The 16456-nt window shown below is 41.1% G+C and overlaps 1 protein-coding gene across 2 annotated transcripts in view; it reads right to left on the bottom strand.

Moving 5' to 3' along the window:
- Window positions 1-2090: 2090 nt before the first annotated feature.
- The window catches only part of LOC140719551 (uncharacterized), a 75851-nt gene continuing 61485 nt past the window's right edge, over window positions 2091-16456 (bottom strand). For both annotated transcript variants that reach the window (XM_073034246.1, XM_073034247.1), the window contains exons 8-9: window positions 11266-11364; window positions 2091-5978 (exon numbers count right to left, since the gene is read on the bottom strand). In XM_073034246.1, coding sequence (XP_072890347.1) covers window positions 5718-5978; window positions 11266-11364 — 360 coding nt within the window. In that variant the 3' untranslated portion in view covers window positions 2091-5717. The remainder of the gene's footprint in view (window positions 5979-11265; window positions 11365-16456) is intronic.

Genomic DNA, 16456 nt, shown 5'->3' with positions numbered 1-16456 from the left:
TTGCAATATGTATTTGTTTTTGTTACCATATGGATTTAATTAAAAGTTAAAAAATCCTCACGTGTAATATCTTTCTGTGTAAATATCTCATATTACAACGTGGGACACCTGCGGCCGAAAATCCGGTGCGGCCTAAAATCCGGTGCGGCCTTTACAATTAAAAAATTGATTTTATTTCTAAAATTAGAGCCAGCGGCTTTTAATCAGGTGCGCTCTGTAGTCCGGAATCTACGGTAAATGCAGCCTTCTAAATCATGGAGGGTTTTGACAGGGGAATAAAGGACAAAGTGTTTCCGGTGGCTGGAGGGTCCTGATTAGTTTATCGGGAGAAAATAAGAGAATGCAAAATTAGTTTGTTATAAAGCAAATTATTATGAATCAGAATCAAGTTTAATTTCACTGGTGTCTGTCGTGAAATCTGTGATGCGGCAGCAGTACATTGCAATAATTGTGAATTACAGTAACTATATATGTTAAAAAGTTAAATTAAAAAGTAGTGAGTTAGTGTTCATGCATTCAATGTCCATTCAGAAATCGGATGGCAGAGGGGAAGAAGCTGTTACTGGATTGTTGAGTGTGTGCCTTTAAGTTTCTGTACCTCCTTCCTAATGGTAGCAAAGAGAAGAGATCTAACATTTGTACAAATGTGGGTTTTTTTTTGGTGTGCCATACTCTGCCAGAGCCTCGGTGACCAAGTGGTTGTCTTGGAGGAAAGATTCTGTGAGTGGTCCCCCAGGTCCACCTCACAGCGCAGTTGTTGTTTTTTTTAGGAGGCTGAGTTGCGAGCTCGACACTCAACCCGGCACGGGTGGAAAGCGTGCCTGGAAGTGGCCCGACTGGGTTCGAACATCGGAACCTTCGCTCCGGAGTCCGGGGCTGATGTCCCTGCGCCACCAGCCGGCACAAGTGTGGTAGAAGGGGTTAAAATATTAACTTTAAGAATGGAATTGAACACATAATTGTAAAGGTCAACTTTGCAGGATTATTGACAAAGGAACAGAGGAGTTAAACTGACTGAATAATTCTTTTGAAGTGCTGACAGGGTACAGTGAGGTCTCTATGTTTTCCACCATTCAGGTTCTTTAGATACACGGCTGTTGTTTTGGAAGAAATGGAGCAAATAGGCTGGCTAAATAAGCTCAAATTAGCTGAGATGTTATGAAGTTTACAAACATTCCAGTGATAATAAACCTGATTCTGGTTTACATGAATGGAAAAAAACAAGTATGAAATATGAAATCTAATCTACATTTGTTACTTCAACAATCTTCCAATTTAACTCCATCCTTTAGTACTCTCTATAAACTAGCCTGTGCAAGTCCTGCTGAAGTACATTTCCCTTTTCTTTATGCTCCAGGAAGCACAGTTCCCAGGAGCACAGCTAAAAAATCAAGGGTATGATCCCCTCTGGAATTTTGGGACCTCTGATTTCAAGTATGTTTGAGCAGGAGTCTCAAGCCTGCTGATCATCTTGGAGGGAAAATCTGGTAGTTCCACATGGAACTACAGAGAATTTTCCAGGAATCCAGATTAATTAGAGTTAAAATAGCATTAAAATACATATATTTTGGATATATACCTCAAGAATGGTTGAAAAGAGATAAATATTTAATGAATATACTGTTGGTAGATGGTAAAAAGACTCTTACTAGGAAATGGTTATCACAGGAGAGCCCAACTTTAAATGCATGGATGGAAATTACAATGGACATTTACAAAATGGAGAAGGTAACATCTGTTAATCATAAGCTGGAACAATTTGATTTATACTGGGAAAAATGGTTTAACTACAGAATGCCTCATAGGCCTGATTTTATTCTCACAAATCAATATGTTGTAAAAAAAAATCACCCCCTACTTGTACATAGTTTTTTCTTTTTGCTTGTTTTTTCTTTCCACTCTTTTCTATAAGTGTATATCTCAGATAAATACTTTGTGGAGATTTGTGATATATATGATTATATGATATATATGTACAATGTCTGAAATACATCTTATGGAAATGTTTGTTTGATGATGAACTTCAATAAAAAAACTACAAAAAAATACTGTAAAATTAAAGTAGCGAAATACAACACCACAGAACCATATGTATTAGAGTTTAATTTTATTAGAGCTCATTTAATTAAACATAGATGCTACATAGAGCTATGAACTGATGGAAATTGCCTGAAAGAATAACATTATCCGAACAATAGCACAATTAAACACTTGTAGCCATTGTCGGGGAAACAATCTTCTGCTGTGCTTTTGTTTGAACTAATTCAAAAATTTCTGTGAGAGATTATGGAAAAAGAGATTTAACCACATTAATGATACTTAGATAATAAATATGCATTTCTTTTTCTATAGTGATGCAGAACTCAAAAATGCCAGGAGACTCAGAGATACTTAATATATCTGAGAGTTGTGCTCATCCTTTTATCTGCTTTCAAGATATCAGGAACTTTTTAACTGGTGATCTGGCACTATTGCAAGAGTCTTTACAGCAATGGTCAGCCAATCAGAAAATCAACCCTGCACCTTCAATTAATTTTATTTATTAATTTATTTATTGTGATATAGCATGGAATAGCAATCTATCAAAATGTCCAGCCACTGGTAGCTGGTACACTGTTGATAATTTTTAGTGTTGCTGGAAACTTGGTAGGGTCAGAGTTGCAAAATAGACCAATCTCAATGAGTGAGCTTCACTAGAGAAGCATGAGGAAAGTTTTTAATCAGGACACACTCCTATTTTCAAATGTACTTAATTACCTCTGAGCCTCACATAACAGAAAGAGTAAAGCGGTTGAAATATTAACATGCTAATTGAAAACCTCCAGCTGCTTTCAGTTAATTCTTCAAGAGATTGAAATCACCCCTTTAACAAAAATTGAAAGTTCATAACTCTTATTAATTAATAATCTGAAACAAAACAAATGAAATAACACAGCTCCTGAAAACCCAATATCGTTGTTTATGGAGGGAAAAAAAGACAGATTATTGTTGCTCAAGTGAGGAATATAATTTCTCTTATATGCTTTATTCATATTCTATACATTACTCTAGCATTATAGAAATATAATTCTGTTTGAATTTTATTATATTCTAATCAAACATATATTTTGTGGTTGAAGCAAACATCACGAGACATCGGTTTTGACTACATATTCACAGACGAGCAGGGTGACCAGACCTTGCCAGAATCTGAATTGGTTGTGTGCTCTGCAGTAAATATAACAGCAACTACAACCATTCAGACTTACATTTGACTTTGTTTAGATCATTCTTAAAGGGCCTGTTCAGCACTGGAACTGCACAGAGTGAATGCCAAAAATAAGGCCAATTCATTGCAGATACTAAGGAGGGAAAACAGTAAAGCCGCAGCATACAAATCATTCTCCGGTGCTTCTGGAAACTCCTGGCTTATGGAAGTGGGTTGGTTGGGGAGTGAAAGATCAGCTTTCATTCCCGCGTTTTCCACAGTACTGCATTTTCCCAGGTGACAAAATAAATGCTTCCAGTGCCAGATTGAAATATCTCTTTTGTTTTCTGTGGATCTTTATTCTAGACTTGGCCAAAATTATGTCACTATTAGATATGATAGACTTGAATTATGGAGGTTAAATGGATATGAGAACAAGTTGTTGAACCTGTTTCAACGTATGGAGAAGTGAACATTCACGCGACCTGATTGGGTTGATGCCAAATTTCAGTTTAAAATTTTGATGTTTGTAATCCAGTCAATAAGTGGTGACCTCATGGGTTTTCTTGGCAAGATGCAGAAGTAGATTTCTTCTGCACAGATCTTGCTGCTTCTCAGGTTGGGACCTGGCTGGGTTTGAACTTTGGACCATCTGCCTTGAAGTCCAGTACTGATGCCACTAGACCACCAGCCGGCCCACAATTTTAATGTAATCCTAATGCATATTCTCACATAAGTTCTTAACCATAATAAATAAGGGAAATGCTTTCCTGTTGTTCAGTCCATTTGACTTCTAGGTAACTGCTTGTAAAATCTGCTTTAGAAAATATGAATATTATTCCCATCTAAAAGTGTTCAACATTGAATGTTACTTGCTTACACATGCAATATTTAATGATAATTAGTTGGTGAGAGATGACCAATGAGCTCGTTACATCCCTCACTCTTTCACAGATAATGGCTCTTTTCCATTACAGACAGAAACAACCAGATGGAGGATTGAAACTGATGTTGCTGAGTTTTCAGTAAATAATTAAAGGAATTAAAGGTTGTGGGATTAGCACAGGAAAGCAGTGCTATAGGAAAATACCGGCATGACATTGCAGGTGTAAGAGGGGGTGAATGGCCTGTTGTAAAGAACCAAAAATGAAATGGAGTTTACCTCAGGTTCAGCATGATCTGCAATTTAAGAGGGATATTGGAGGATATTAGAGTGGAGAATAGCAGTTACTGAGATCTGAATGCTTCTTAGATTTCCTTGACGTTTACCCTACCATACTTCCATACCCACTTCTGCACCTCCTCCATTGCATAATGAAGAGCAAGAGTAATATTGTTATTTACAATAAGCTAAAAATATTTCAACAATGCAGCCTTGCAGTACCGAACAGGCCCCTTAACTATTTATAATATATATCAATTGACATTACAATGATTGACGCTTATTTAGAACCATGACATATACTGCATAAGCCTTTTTCTGTATAGTTCTTTATGCATTTTTATAACACGGTGCTATAGAGATGAAAATTTCCAGAAAAGTTCATGTTTTATGTCACGCCATCTGCAGTCCGCACATCAAATTTCAAACTATTGATATCCATTTCAGTATCACTGAATAAACTGTGAATATCTGTGAATAAACACTGCTTTCTGTGCTAACATTTGGCCTATGGTTGATATTTTTTTTTAAGATTGGCAAGGAAACGGTGTCCCATTTTCTCAACCATTTTGCATCACGCATTGAGACACCCAAAAGGCAACTTTAAGTGAAAACAGAAATATTGAAAGTGGTTTGCTTTCTTTTGTAATTAGAATGTATTTGTTGGTTATTTTCAATGGCCCTTGATAAAACCTACCGGTATATCTATTTTGAAGGTCATTGTTCACTGAATATTTCGAGGCTGTGACATTTAACATGGTAAAATTCCTGTGGTGTTGACAGAGCTAAAGCATTCATGCTCCTTTTAATGTTTTGATCTGATTTTGATCATGTTCTTCTGAATTCCTTTCCTTACTTCTACTCGCAGCTTTTGGTCTTTTTAACAATGATACTTATAGAGTGTGAAAGTGAGACAGAGAGAGAGAGAGAGAGAGAGAGAGAGAGAGAGAGAGAGAGAGAGAGAGAGAGGGAACAGACAGAGACAGAGAGAGAGGAAACATGGACAGAGAGAGAGAGAGAGAGAGAGAGAGAGAGAGAGAGAGAGAGAGAGAGAGAGAGAGAGAGAGAGGAAACACAGACAGAGACACAGAGAGAGAGAGAAAGAAATAGACAGAGAGACAGGGAGGGATAGACAGAAAGACAAAGAGAGAAAGAGAGAGAATTATTACCTCAACAGAACTGAAACCAATTATCTATACTATAATCCTCTTTTGGGTGGATAAATTTGTAGTTTTAATTATATTAAGGCTAATTAGTTTCACAGAAAAAAAATCTGCTCACTTTGAATACTGACATAAAAAGGCTTATGCAGTGTGGTGCTGATGTCCGAATTTTATTAAGTCTGGTGTCAATTATCGGCTCTTGCTATTAAAAACTAAAGGGAGAAAACTGATTAGCCAAAGCAAATGCAGCAACTGTGTACATCATCACCTTCATAGACTGTGCCATACTTGCAGCTCCCAGCAAGTATTCTTGTCCGTCTAACTTCAGACAGGAATCAGTGGCTGCCTGGCAACACTCCTGGATACATGTTGCTGCACTGCCGCTGGAAGAACATCCAGATGAGACTGTGTTGCAGCTACTGTCACAGCCGCTTGTCCATCTGTTGCTACTTGACTCCTTTTCCAGCTAAGTCAATTAAAAAAAACAAGGACATTTTTAGCTTAGGCTTCAGCCACTTACCATCCATCGTAGTCCTTCCCATCAATTTCCACAACTGCAAATGGCAAAGTAGAATGGGCTGGTTGCCATGGCCACAATGCACCGCAGCTATTAATTTAATTAATTAATTAATTCATTCATTCATTGATATAGAGCTCAGAATCATTCCTTTCAGCCCCTTGGAGCCGCGCCCAGCAATTCCCCCCTATTTAATCCTAGCCTAATCACTGGACAGTTTAAAAATTCCAGGAAGGTTTACTAGGTGCTGCACAGTGGAGTGTAAACTAGAGTTGGAGGGAAAGGGGAAGGGGGTGGGAGTTGGAGTACCAGAACAGTCAGTAGAGAAGTCGTAGAGACAAAGTCAGAAAGCTAAAGGTTGAGCATGGTGGGATTAGTGTCCTGGGCTGTGTATATTTCAATGCAAGAAGTATCGTAGGAAAGGCAGATGAGCTCAGGGCCTGGACCAACACATGGGATAATGAAATTGAAGCCGTTAGTGAGGCTTGGTTGCAGGAGGGACAGGACTGGCAGCTCAATATTCTGGGATTCTATTGTTTCAGACATAACAGACCAGGAGGGAGTAAAGGAGGAGGGTGGCATTACTAGTCAGGGAAAATGTCACGACAGTGCTCAGTCAGGAGAGACTGGAGAACTCGCGCATTAAGATGGAACTGAGAAATAAGAAAGGTATGACCACGTAAATGTGGCTATATTACAGACCACCCAACAGTCCGAGGGATTTAGAGGGACAAATTTGCAGAGAGGCTGCAGACTGTTGCAAGAAACAGAAGGTTGCTATAGTAGGTGATTTTTAACTTTCCACATATCGACTGGGACTCCCATATTGTAAAAGGGCCAGATGGGATAGAATTTTTCAAAAGTGATCAGGAAAGTTTCCTTAATGAGAAGTCCCAATGAGAGAGAGTGCAATACTTGATCTGCTACTAGGAGTGGAACAGGGCAGGCAGGTGACAGAAGTTTGTGTAGGGGCACACTTTACATCTAGAGATGGCAATGCCATTAGTTTCAAAGTAAATATGCAAAAAGATGGGTCTGGTCCATGGGTGGAAATTATAAATTGGATAAAGGCCAATTGTAACGCTATCGGAAATGACCTGCCAAGTGTGGATTAGGACAGGCTGTTTTCTGGCAAAGGTCTACTTGGTAAGTGGAAAGTCTTTAAAAGTGAAATTTTGAGAGTACATGTGCCTGTCAGAATAAAAGGTAAAGATAACAGGTTCAGAGAACCTTGGTTTTCAAGAGATATTGAGGCCCTGATTCAGAAAAAAAGTGTATGGAATATAAGAAATGCAAGAAAATGCATAAGAAAGAAATCAGGAGGGCTAAAAGAAGGCGTGAGGTTGCCCCAGTAGACAAAGTGAAGAAAAATCCCAAGGGATTCTACCTATATGTTTAGAGCAGAAGGATTGCAAGGGATCAAAATGTTAATTCATGGTACTCCAAAAGAGATATGGGAGATGGTAAATGAATTCTTTGCATGTGTTTTTACTCAATGGAATCAGACACAGAGGCTATAGAAGTGAGGGAAAGCGGCATCAACTTCATGGACTCTATACAGATTACAAAGGAGGAGGTGTTTGCTGTCCTAGTGCAAACTAGAGTGGATGAATGCCCAGGGCCTGACAAGGTGTTCCTATGGACCCTGAGGAAAGTGCAGGAACTGTTGGGGTCCTAGCAGAGATATTTTAATCATTCTTGGTGACAGGTGAGGTACCAGAGGATTGAAGGATAGCTAATGTTGTTCCTCTGTTCAAGAGAAGCTCTAGAAATAAACTAGGAAACTGTAGGCTAATGAACCTGACATCAGTAGTGGGAAAGTTATTAAAAGATATTCTGAGGGACCGGATATACATGTATTTGGATAGACATGGACTGATTAAGGATAGTCAGCATGGTTTTGTGTGTGGTAGGTCACGTCTAACCAATCTTATAGAACTTTTCGAGGAAGTTACCAGGAAAGTTGATGATGGAAAAGCAGTGGATGTTGACTACATGGACTTTAGCAAGGAATTTGACAAGACCCTACAGAGATGGCTGGTCAAGAAGGTTCAGTCACTCAACATTCAAGTTGAGATAGTAAATTGGATTAGGCATTCACTTGGAGGCAAAAGTCAGAGAGTGGTAGTGGTTGGTTGCCTCTCTGACTGGAGTCCTGTATCTGGTGGAGTGACACTGGGATCAGCGCTGTGCCCATTATTGTTTGTCTTCTGTATCAATGATATGGATGATGGGATATTCGTTGAAGATGTACAAGACATTTGTGAAGCCTAGTTTGGGCTATTGTGTGCAGTTTTGGTCACTTACCTATAGGAAGGATGTAAATAATGTTGAAAAAGTAAAGAGGAAAATTTCAATAATGTTGCCAGGTCTAGAGGACCTGCATTATAAGGAAAGATTTAATAAATTAGCACTTTATTCCTTGGAATGTAGAAGATTGAGAGGAGATTTGATAAAGGTATACAAATTATGAGGGGTATAACACAAGCAGCCTTTTTCCCCTGAGGTTGGATGGGACTACCACTAGAGGTCGAGGGTTAAGGATGAAAGGTGAAAAGTTAAAGGGGAATATAAGGGAAAAGTTCTCCACTCAGAGAGGCATGAGGGTGCGGAATGAGCTGCCAGCACATGTGGTGTATGCAAGTTCGATTTCAATGTTGAAGAGGAATTTGGATAGGTAGATGGATGATAGGGATATGAAAGACTATGGTCCCAGTGCACGTTGATGGGAGTAGGCTGCTTAAATGGTTCAGCATGGACTAGATGGGCCAAAGGGCCTGTTTCTCTGCTGCACTTTTCTATGACTCTATGACCAATTAACTTACCAACTAATACACTTTTGGACGGTGGGAGCTGGAGAGGGAGATGCAGAGTTAGAGGTAGCCAAAAACAAAGACATATTGGACCTGTGAGGTACAGGCTGGGTGTTTCTGAAAAGAAAAGAGCCAGAAAACCTGCTTGACTGACTACATTTTGACAGACTAGGGTGTAGGAGAAGTTAGGTCTATACACTGTTCAGTTTAGAAGTAGAAGAAGGGTTCTTATTGGAATAAGCTACCTAAATAACAACATAGCCTCCAGTGCTGGAAGAAATAAATGCACAGAAGGATAGGAATATGACTTAACCAGCCTGCTTTGTACTAACTGATATTGAACTTAAACTGTTGGAATTGCACTCACTCAGGCAAGTGGACAGAATGCCATCATTCCCTTGACAAGCTTTGCAGTCAGTGATAAGTCTATGGGCATTTAAGAAGTGGTCTTACACCACCGTGTGTCAGTTTCTGATTTGCTCCTTGCATCGTTCAGTTCTCTGTATTTGCACTGGAATTTCTGTGCTTGGTCCTATGGAGTTTCTTGGCAATGATGACCTTCAGGATATTACTGCTGGGATACTCAGTGAAGGTAATATCATTGAACGTTAGGTCTAATTGTGTAGGCTTTGCCTTGAAGGACATGGTCATTGCTCAGAACTTGTGTGGCTGGAATGCTGTTTGCCCCTTAATCAACTCATGTCCAAAATATTCCAGGTGTTGCTCCGTGTTAATAGGCTGATCTACATTCTGAAGGGTTGTGTCAGAATTGAACACTGTGGAGCTGTTAGCAAACATCCCCACTTCAGATGTAAGGATGCAGAGAAGGTCACTGATGTTTGAGCCAGGAGATTGATCCCAAGATTTCTTGCATTGGTGCCTTAGGAATGAGAACAACTGCTATACCTCAAGCAACGTATGACTGTACCAGTAGAATATTTTCTCTTTGATGGTCAATGACTTCTATTTTATTGGCCATATTTAGTCAGATGCTGCTTTGATGTAATGGGCTGTCCATCCCATCTCATTTCTGAGGTTCTACTGAGTCTAAGTTTGAGCAAAGGTGATGATTTCCATAGCTAGGTCATCCTTGTGAAAGTCAGGATATGATTGGGCGGCATTTATTTTTAATTAATTAATTAATGTATTGAGATACAGTGCAGAATAGACCCGCCTGGCTCTTTGAGCCACACAGCCCTGCAATCCCCCCGATTTAATTAGAGCCTAATCATGGGGCAATTTGCAATGACCAATTAACCTACTACATGATTGGACTGTGGGCGGAATCCTACGTGATCACGGGGAGAACGTACAATCTCCTTACAGGCAGCGGCGGGAAATGAACCCGGGTCACTGGTACCGTAATGACTACGCTACCATGCCGCAACCGTAGTGCAGCGGTTAGCGTAATACTTCACAGCGGCACAATCTTTAAGGAGATTTTAGGTTCACTCTTTGATCATGTGGGTTTCCTCCAGGTGCTCCAGTTCCATAGACGCGCAGGTTAGGGTTAGCATGCTGTGTTGGCACCAAAATCACGGCGGCACTTGGGGGCTGCCTCCCAGCACTTCCTCGTACTGCGTTGGTTGTGGACACTAATGATGCATTTCCCAGTATGTTCTGATGCGTGCTTGGCAAATAAAGCTGATAGGAGCATCCAAAGAAACGCGTTGCTCTCTGTTTCACTGTTCCTCGCTGTGATTGAATGGGTCTGTAGCTGTCTTGAGTTCGTTTTAAAAACACCTCGTCACCTGGGCTATGTTTTGTACCCTCAGGAGGCTAAAGAAAATTGGCATATCCCCTTTGACCTTCACCGGTTTTCATAAAAAGCATCCTATCCTGATGCGTCATGGTTTGGGGTGACAACTGCTCTGACCAAAATGACAAAACCAGCAGAGCTCACTGTTAGGTTTTGTAAAATTAAATTAATTCAAAGGAAGACACGGGAGTCTGAGCTGTCTGGGTCTAACTTCATATTTACTTTAAGCATGTATCACTTGGTAACGCGATGATGTATGCAACTAATGTATTTTTACAGATAATTATTTAAACAGATAAGAATGCTTAATCAAACAACATACACAAGATTACTCAGATAATATTGAATTATTAAATACACAACAGAATTAATGTTAAATTACTTCATTGGGGCTGGGTAATAAGCAACAATACTGTGGCTGTGAACCGAAACCCTCTAACTTTGATCTTCAAATCCATTTCCAACCAAATTCTGACTGAAGTGTGGATAAAGACACATAATATGAACTTACTAGAAACATGAAGGCCATGGGTCATAAACAAACCAGAATCACCCTTACATCTCTCACTGAGACAGTGCAGAATGCCATCTCTTGACGTTAAGCTGTTTTTTTCATACATATTTCCCATCTATCAAATCTATATACAAATTAGATAGGTCTTACCTTGCAGTATAGTTCTGTCTCAGAGCAGTATTCATGTTTGACCTTTTGACTTTGGTAGCAGGTATCTCCAGTACAGTTAACCATGCCGCACTTATTGCCCTGCAACATTTTTTTTTGAGGAAAATATCTCAGCTTGCTATAACAATTTATAGAGCAACACAGAGAGAAGCTTTGAGCATTTTCTACCTCGGCAAAAGGAAAACATTTTTTAAACCTGATTCCACGTCACAGATGTGCCTGTGTTGGCTTGAAAAAGCCAAGTAAAAATATAACAAGACTTCTTTTTAAATGTGTTTCTGAACAAAATCGACAGAGTTCCTGCACGTTTAGTCTTATTGACCTACTAACCCGCCTTCCTTTTTCACAATGCGCTGATAAAGAGAAAAGTTTCCACAAGCACTTGGAGCTTGTGTTGGGTCTCGACCCGTTGCCAACCTTTTGGGCTGTGCTGACATACTGAGAGGGATAGAAACTGCTGTAAGGCAATTTCCCTCAGATTTATCAGCATCTGTTCCCTCAATCTGAAGCTGCAATGAGGGTCCAATATCCCTAACGATAAAACTGCTATTGGGATCCAAGTTCATACCTCCCTGAGAAAGGAAACAGAAGTGGATAGAAAAGTAAAGAAGATGTACGACACACTAAGGCCATAGACTAGAGGAGTCATAAAATCATCGTTTTGTATAAGACTTCGGTTTCACTGGACCTGGTACAGAGAGTAGTTGGAGCAGTCTACAAGGGTGATTGATAAGTTCATGGTCTAAGGTAGAAGGAGATGAGTTATTAACTTCAAACTTTCTGCATAATCACTCAAAGAGTTGAACTGCACGTGCATACAACTCTCGTTGTATAACTCACCTCCTTCTACTTTAGGGCATGAACTTATCAATCACCCCTGCTGTGGACCACTTCTGGAAGTCCAAGACCCTGACTTCTCCAAAGAAGGGATCTGTGTGTTCCATGACTGCTGGGAGGGGACTATGTTGAAAAATAAATGTGCTAGATTTTCAATCACCCTTTGTATTCTTAGCATGAGAATAGTATGAGAGGGTAAGAGAGGGTTCAATGCTGGACCTCCTTTTTGGGGAATGAGGTAGGACAAGTAACTGAGGAGATAGTCAAGGAATACTAGCAGCTTTAGGGATAGGACCAATCTATAGGTTAGAGTCCTAAACTAGAGCATGGCTAATTTTGTGGGTATTAGGCTTGATGTATTGGAAGTTAATTGGGAAAGACTGCTTGAAGGGAAAGTAATGGATGGCAAATAAGAAGGGTTTAAGAATATGATATCAAGAGTCCGGGGAAGCATATTCTAAATACAAGCTCCAAGTGCTTGTGGAAACATTTCTTTTTAACAGCACGTTGTGAAAAGGTAGGCAGGTTAGTAGATCAATAAGACTAAACATGCAGGAACCCTATACATTTTCTTTCATTCCACGGTTTGTTCAGAAACATATTTAGAAAGAAGTTTTGTTATATTTTGGCAATATTATAACCTGGCAAGTTCAGGGACTCTTCTGCACTTTGGTTGATCTTTCATTGATCCTGTTACAGATCCTTTTCCATACATTTTCTGAGTATGCTCTCAGGAAAATGAATCTCAGGTTTGTATATGTATGTACTTTAATAATAAAATGTACTTTGACTTTGACCTTTAAACTTGCCAAGTTGAGGCTCTGGTCAAGCAAAAGAGGGAAGCATACATAGAGTTTAGGAGGTTTGGAATGGTGAATCCCTTGGTCACTAAAAAAAGATTAAGAATACTCTTAAGAGGGTAATATGGAGGGCAAAGAGAGAGTATGAGATAGATTTGGCAAGTAAAGTTAAGAAAAGTCCCAAGAGGCTCTATAGATATATTAAGATTAAAAGAGTGGCTAGGGAGAGAATATTTCCTCTTAGATATCAGCAGGGCCACCTATGTCTCAAGCAGTGGAAATTGGTGGGATTTTTAGCAAATATTTCCTCTCTGTAGTTACTGAGAAGAAAATTACAATTGCTCAGGAAATAAGGGAAATGAATGAAGATGTTTTGGAGAACATTTGTATTATCAGGGAGGAGAGATTTTCAGAGGTGCATTAAGGTGGATAAATCCCCAGGACATGACTAAGTATATCCTTGGACTTTGTGGGAGGTGAGAGAAGAAATTGAAGAGGCTTGTGGAGATACTTGCTTCATCATTAGTCAGTACTGAAATTCCCAAAGACTGGAAGGCAGCTAATGTTATTCTGTTGTTTAAGAAGGGTATTATTCAAGCCATGGAACCACAGGTTGATCAGGCTGACTTCAGTGGTGGGGAAGTTAACAGAGGGTATTCTGAGGAAGAGTATTTACCATCATTTGGATAGACAGATTCTTATTAAGAGGAGTCAACATAGCTTTGTGCAAGGAAAGTTGTGTTTGATGAATCTTTTAGCGCTCCATGAAGAGGTAACCGAAAAGGTAGATGAGGGTAGGGAATGGATGTTGTCTGTTTGGCCTCAACAAGATCTCACATGGCAGAGTGGTCTGGCAGTGAGGTCACATGAAATCCACAGAGGTTTAGTTAGGTGGATTCAGACTTGACTCAGAGGAAGCAGAGTTTGGTGACTCGAAGTTGTCTTTCAGAATGGAGACCAGTGACTAGTGGTTGGTTTTGGAGCCCTTGTTATTCATTACTTCTAAAAATGATTTGGATGTGAATGCAAAAAGCTTGGTCAGTAAGTTTACAGATTATGTAAAATTAAGAGGCGTTTGTGAAAGTGAAGAAGGTTATCATAGATTACAGGGGGATCTTGATCATTTAGGGAAATGAGCCAAGGATTGGCAAATGGGTTCAATGCAAATAAATGTGAGATGACGCACAAAGTCAAATCAGCACGAATGGTAGGGTAGGAAGGAGTGTAATGCCACAGCAGGATCTAGAATTACAAGTGTATAGTCAGTTGAAAGTGGCATTGTTGGCTGATAGGGTGGTGAAAAGGACATTTTGCACACTGACCTTCATTGGCCAAGGCACTGAGGTAGTGACTGTAGGAAGTGGGCAAGGCAGGTATAATTGTATGATTGAAGAGGCACTTGGACATGTATGTGGAGGGGAGGGGCCTGGAGGGATATGAGCTGAACACAGGAAATTGGGAGGCTAGGGGAACAAAATGCTGGACATGAACTCGTTGCTCTGAACGGACTGTGCAGTATTGCCCCGTGACTCTATGAGAGGGACATATGATGGTCTCTGCATTAGTTTGCTGGTAGCACGGTGGAGCAGCAGGTGCAGGCCCCCAGTTGGAAGAGTGGCCGACCGATTCCACTTTACCCTGGGAGGGATCCAGATTTCAACGGTGACAGAAGAACCAGTCAAGAGCCTGGGCAAGATCTTCGCCCGTTCCCTGAAGGACACAGCCGCACTTCAACAAACCAGAAGCGACTTGATAACCTGGCTCACTGCTATTGACAAATTGGGGCTTCCAGGAAAATTCAAAACCTGGATGTACCAACACGGAGTCTTGTCAAGGTTCTGCCCCCTTCTAGTCTACAAGGTGCCAATGTCAACAGTGGAGGCTCCAGAGAAGGCCATTAGTCAGTTTCTCTGGAGGTGGTTGGGGAAACCCCAGACCTTAGGCAGCATTGCCCTGTATGGGAAGGAGAAGCGCCAACTGGTTCAGGACGAGATACGAGCAGAAGTGGAGGAAGAACGATACAACAGGATGGTCGGCATGCACAAACAGGGCACCTGGACTAGATGGGAGCATGCGGAACCTCGCAAGTTCACCTGGACAGAGCTCTGGAGAGCCGAACCATTGCCATCAAGTTTCTCATCCAATCAGTCTATGTCGTTCTCCCCAGCCCGGTCAACCTGCACAGGTGGGGCATGGCAAACTCTCCAGTGTGCCAACTGTGCCAGAAGAGGGGCACTTTGGAGCGTATCCTCAGCTGCTGCCCGAAAGCGTTGGGGGAAGGGCAATACCGCTGGCACCATGACCACGCCCTAAGGTCTGTGGCGGATGCAATCAGCACAGCGATTCAAAACAGCAAAAATCAGTGTGCTCCCAAGCAGTCCATCACCTTTATTAGAGTGGGGGAGAAGGCTCAACTTTGGCCTAGCTCCTCGGGTGGGCTTCTTGCCACTACATGAGACTGGGCTCCAAGTCGACCTCGGGAGACAGCTCAAGTTTCCTGAGATTATTGCAGCTATTATGCTCCGCCCGGACATGGTTTTAATATCCGAGGCCACAAAGCCAGTGATCTTGCTGGAACTTACTGTCCCCTGGGAAGACCGGATTGAAGAGGCCAACGAGCGCAAGAGGGCTGAATACACAGATCTTGTTGCAGAATGCTGGAGCGATGGCTGGAGAGCTCTCTGGAGAGCCAGTCGAAGCTGGGAGCCTGGACTTTGCTGGCCTTTCGTTGCAGCGGACTCTTAAACTCCCTGGAGTTGAAGGACTACAGTGCAGAAGAGCCACCGAGAACACTCTGGAGGCTGCTGAAAAGGCCTCGCGGTGGCTGTGGATCCGGAGGGGGGATCCGTGGATTAGTGCACCACTTGGACACAAGTCGGGGGCTGATGACCCCCGGCTGGGTCGCCCGGGCAAGGGTGTCTGATGATTAAAGACCCGAAACATCTTACGACCCCGGGTTCATCACTGAAGATATGTCCAAGTAGCACCACAAGGTGTATTCTACATCTACATGGAGTTTACATGCTGTATTTTCACTATGACTGACTGGGTCTCCCCCAGTGCACCAACATGCCAAACATATTCTGCCATGTTAATTTACTACTGTTAATTTCTATTGGAAATGGTGTATGTAAGTAGCATAAAAAGTTGAATGGGAGCTAATGGAGCTGTGAGAGACAATATAGGCAATAGAACGAACAATTACTACCCCCTCAACCATCAGGTTCCTGAACCTGCCCCCACCTCACTTGCAGTGTTCCCACAACCAATCGATTCACTTTCAAGGACTTTTCATCTGATGTTTATTTATTATTATATCTTCTTTTTGTACTTGCATAGTTTGTTGTCTTCTGCACTCTGAACACCCTAGTTGGGTGGTCTTTCATCGATTCTGTTATGGTTTTTACTCTACAGTATGCCCACAAGAAAATGAATCTCAGGGTTGTATATGGTGACATCTATGGACTTGTATAATAAAATTTACTTCCAACTTTTGAACTTTGTATGGGACTGTCACGATTTCTCTTCTGGGAGTC

Source organism: Hemitrygon akajei, chromosome 32 (assembly GCF_048418815.1).
Source record: "Hemitrygon akajei chromosome 32, sHemAka1.3, whole genome shotgun sequence".
Lineage (NCBI taxonomy): Eukaryota > Metazoa > Chordata > Chondrichthyes > Myliobatiformes > Dasyatidae > Hemitrygon > Hemitrygon akajei.
This window is presented reverse-complemented; position numbering and strand designations above follow the sequence as displayed.